At 50.7% G+C, this 4,058-nt stretch overlaps 1 protein-coding gene across 3 annotated transcripts; it reads left to right on the forward strand.

Moving 5' to 3' along the window:
* Nucleotides 1-90: 90 nt before the first annotated feature.
* Nucleotides 91-3,032, forward strand: NDUFC1 (NADH:ubiquinone oxidoreductase subunit C1). 3 transcript variants are annotated; one of them, XM_066185043.1, is made up of 4 exons: nucleotides 288-395; nucleotides 1,091-1,194; nucleotides 2,045-2,127; nucleotides 2,868-3,032. In XM_066185043.1, coding segments are annotated over exons 1-4 (252 nt in total). In that variant the 5' UTR covers nucleotides 288-331; the 3' UTR covers nucleotides 2,869-3,032. The 3 variants fall into 3 exon arrangements, with proteins under 3 accessions (XP_066041139.1, XP_066041140.1, XP_066041141.1); XM_066185042.1 differs by lacking the exon at nucleotides 2,868-3,032 and having other exon boundaries at nucleotides 91-352; nucleotides 2,045-2,128; XM_066185044.1 differs by lacking the exon at nucleotides 2,868-3,032 and having other exon boundaries at nucleotides 2,045-2,128.
* The last annotated feature ends 1,026 nt before the right edge of the window (nucleotides 3,033-4,058 follow it).

Here is a 4,058-nt window from a genome sequence, read left to right on the forward strand (position 1 = left end):
GCTCCGCGGCGCTTCCCCCGCCGGGTCACGGCGCCCCCGCGCATGCGCCGCGGCCCCGCGCCGGCCCCGCCCCGCCAAGTATGAGGGCTCCGCCGCCGGCCCGGGATGGTTCCGGCGCGGCGGCCGCTCTGCTCGGGGCCGGCGGCCGCTCTGCTCGGGGCCGGCGGCCGCTCTGCTCGGGGCCGGCGGCGGGCGGGGAAGGGCGGGGGGCCATGGGGTCGCGTAGGGCCCGCCGGGCCTTGCGCGGCGGCGCTCGCCCGCCCGGGGGCCGGGGCACGGGCGGGGCGGGGCGGTCCCACCCCCGCGGGCGGAGCCGCGTCCGGTCGACAAGATGGCGGCGGGCCTGAGGGCGGTGAGGCGCTGGGGGCTGGCGGCGGCGGCACCACCCCGCCTTGGTGAGCGGCGGCGGCGCGAGAGCCCGTTCGGAGCGGGCTGGGAGGCTTTGCCCCGACCCAGCCCGGCCCAGTGACCGAGGGCCGTGGGAGCTCCTCCGCCTGTGCAGGCGGCGGTATCCCCGCCAGCCCGTCCGCCTCTGGCGTTAGAGGGAGCTTCCGTAGCAGCTTCTCTCCTTTTGCTGTTTTTAATCGAAGCTCGTTAGTTATTTTCTCATCTCTTATTTATCTGCTCTAAGTTGGTGTTGCTTCCAGGCTGGAGGCTCACCATGTCTGGCCGCGATGGCGGTGCCGCCTTTCCCGGGAAGGCTGTGCCAGGAGCGCGCGCCATTAGCGGGCAATGGGAGCTGGGAAGGGCCCGGAGCTGGCGGCTTTGGGCAGGGGACAGCGAGCGGCATCCTTACAGGGCAGAAGATGCGAGGGGAAGTACTTATTGTGGCTGGGAACGGGCAAAAAGCACTGCTTTCGAGTTGTTTTGGGTCCCCCGTCCCCTCTCTCGCGGATCAGGGAGCGTAAGCCGCGGGATCCTTCGAAGGGATGGGCTGTAACAATGTCACGAAGACCACTTCGTCATTGCATTCGTTTGGGGTTTGTGTTGTGGTTTGGGGTTTTTTCCCCTGATTGCGTGCATGTCAGTAAGTACTTGGTAGTCTGACCCTGACAAATGTTAATGCATTTGTAATCTTGTGCCTTTTTAGCTTTTACTCGTTCTGCATTTGTTGCGAAAAAAGCGAATAATGCCCAACCAAACTGGCTGGGAGTCGGCTTGGCGTTTGGTACCAGTGCTGCCTTGTGGGCTTTTGTAAGTGTTTTCATTTGGTTTTCTTGAACTTAGCTGTTCCTTAAAAATCACAATAGTAGTATGAATGCAGTGACTGCAACCTACTGAGTTTATTGGAGTAATGGATGGTCATAGCAGGTGTCAAGATTGAAGCATGATTATGTTCATTATTTATGTTTTCCCAGCTTTATGTTGTGCTCTTATTTTAAGAAATGAACACCTTTTTAAGCTCCTCTCTGTTGCAAACTTAAAACAGCCACAACAGAATTAATTCTTCAAGCTTGTTGGATTAGTGCTTTGGCATGATTTTTCCATGGTCTTTCCAAAAAGAAAGAAGATCTAGGGATGTGCCCAGCTAATGTTGCGTTTATCAGACTACCAATTCTCTTTTTACTTTTCAGCTGGTTAAGATGATTTTAGCTGATTTCAATGGCTAAGACCCCTTTTTCCTGAGCCAAGTGCAGATGTAGGATATTCTCTGTTTCAGAGAACTCACAGACTTTCTGGTGCTAAAGCAAGCAGAGTGTAGTAGCCTCATGAGGAATTGTGCAGGATAAGCAGCACTCCCATGGTGATGGTGTTTTCAGGGTGGGATGGATTCCCTTTGGAGTTTTCCCCTTTTTTGGGGGTTGTGAATTAACTGGCAGTGGGAGCTCCCCCCATCTGGTCAAGAGAAAATGTTTGTCCTGTGAGGCCTTGTTTCCACAGCCTTTTCACTTGATAAATTCCCATATATTGTGTTCTGGATGGTCCCAGTTCCATACTGGTTTGTATTCTGATAACAGGCATTTTATATTCTGTAGAACTCTTGTTGTTGTCTGGATGCAGCTGTGAATTGTGTAGCTGTTTACAATACACTGCTGTTTTACAGCTTATCAAGCAGCATGATGACCATCTAATGGAATATGAGAAAAGAAAACAAGCAAGAGGACATAAGTGTACAGAATGTTCATAGTAAGTGTGCTCACACAAATGCTTTTGACTTAGCTGAACACAAATTCTGAAGATCTTTGACATCTTCTAGGAGTCAAGATACTGAACAGACATTCTTTTTTTTCCTCAGTACTTTGCATTTTGGTTTTTGCTATTCTTTAAACTCGTTCCCAGCTTTAAAATGATAAGGTGGCTTTTCTGTATTTTCATATATTCACTTGTGTGTGTATTCCCTCTCAGCTTTCTGTTTTGAACATGCATATTCTTAGAAAATAACACATCTCTTACAGTGTCTACAATGAAGGTTGTAAATTGAATATTTTATAAATGGCTCAGTGGCACGGAAACAGGAGTTTCTAATGGTGGCTTATCTTTTCTTCTTGTTTTTTTATTTTAACGTGTATAGTGGGGTATGTTTTTTCTCAGTTTCACTTCTGTATTACACATAAAATGATGTAAGTCAATGCCTGTAGATGTGCTCTATAGCGCAAAGTGTATGTGGTCATTCTCCCTTTTCAGTATAAAAGACATAATTTGTGTTTCTGCCAGTTAAGAAGTCTTTGGGCATTATGGCCTCAGAGCAATTAATATGCCACATGGAAAAATTCCTTATGCTATAGAAAACCTTGGGGTGCTGTGGTTATTTTTCCCCATAAACATTCCTCTCCAGATAAAAATGCAGGATGCTGTGAGATGTTTCTGACCACTTTCACCACATCTATTTTTCTTACTGCTAACAATTTTTTTCTCTTCTTTCTTAGGCTGATGACGTGGTCACAAGGAGGTGTGTACTAATAGGGCAAAGTGTCTGTGTTCGTTGTCCTACCAAAAAATGAGCACAGAAGAAGTAAAAAGTTACCTAATTACTTGTATGTTCATACATTTCCTGTGCATAATTTAAAATAAAGTCTAGAAGAAACCTGAAATTACTTTCTTTGCCATTTATATTTCATTGTCCTGGTCTCATTTTATGTGGCATTTCCATTTCATAGTTTATCGGTCTTATTTTCAAAACTGTATTTGCTATTCTGGAAGGTACATTACAAAATTGGACATCACATGAAGTTCAGTAAATATTCCAGAAGTGTATTCTTGCTCTGCCGTCACTTTGACTGCTAAATTTATAAAACAAGCAAATTTAAGAATAGGATCTGTACAAATGATACAATACGGGTTATCCTCTGAGCGTTTTGGGGACTGGCCATTGCTGAAAGGTGCCCACGGTGGTGAGACTGCACAGCCCGTGTCAGTCCTGGGTGTGAGCACGGCCTTCTGAGCACTTCTGCCCCTCTTCGTGCACCAAGGTCGGCCAAGGACAAAGGCCGGGAAAACGGCACCATGGCAGTCGGCGGAATACGGCATTAGCTGGTCATTGAGGGGACAGAGAAGCTCTGTGCAGAGGAAGGAGGAGAATCAGGGCTTATGCCTGACCATGTGGGTAGGACAAGGGTAACTGCACGGGTCTGACCCAGAGACGCCCACGGCTGTGACAGTCAACGTGATCCCAGAGCAGCGATTCCGTTCGAGTGTTTCACTGCGAGCGCCGAACGCCTCCGGCGCCGTGCTTAACCTGAGTGCCCTTCGCCGTGAATTTAGTTGATTTCTCCATTTTTGTTCTTGTGCAGAAATTCCTTTTTAAGTAAAACAGTAGTTTCTCCCTCTCTCCCCTCTCCTAAACGCCGTCCCTGTTGTTCCCGGGTAGCAGCTGTTGTCCCAGGCAGTACCGAACGCCAGTAGCCGCTTCCTTGCCTCGGGGCCGGTCGGTGCCGGCAGCGCCGGGCGCGGCGCAATGCGCGCTGCGCTCCCGAGAGCCGCGGCCGGGGCTCCGCTCCCTCCCCGCGGCAGCCCCGGCCGGGACCGGCGGCCAGGTGCGCAGGGCGGGGCTGCGGCTCGACCCGCCCCCGCGGCGCCCGAGGCGGGACCGCTGTCCGCCGCCGCAGCCCCGCGACGCC

Source organism: Chamaea fasciata, unplaced genomic scaffold (assembly GCF_029207755.1).
Source record: "Chamaea fasciata isolate MVZ Bird 193981 ecotype frontalis unplaced genomic scaffold, bChaFas1.0.hap1 SCAF_6, whole genome shotgun sequence".
In the NCBI taxonomy this organism is placed as follows: domain Eukaryota; kingdom Metazoa; phylum Chordata; class Aves; order Passeriformes; family Sylviidae; genus Chamaea; species Chamaea fasciata.

What these genes read in the sequence shown, in the direction of transcription:
- NDUFC1 (XM_066185042.1), top strand. Translation starts at nt 106, where the DNA reads ATGGTTCCGGCGCGGCGGCCGCTCTGCTCGGGGCCGGCGGCCGCTCTG. An exon ending in TGGCGGCGGGCCTGAGGGCG is followed by an intron (nt 353 to 1,090) that starts GTGAGGCGCTGG and finishes GTGCCTTTTTAG; the next exon opens with CTTTTACTCGTTCTGCATTT. An exon ending in GTGCTGCCTTGTGGGCTTTT is followed by an intron (nt 1,195 to 2,044) that starts GTAAGTGTTTTC and finishes GCTGTTTTACAG; the next exon opens with CTTATCAAGCAGCATGATGA.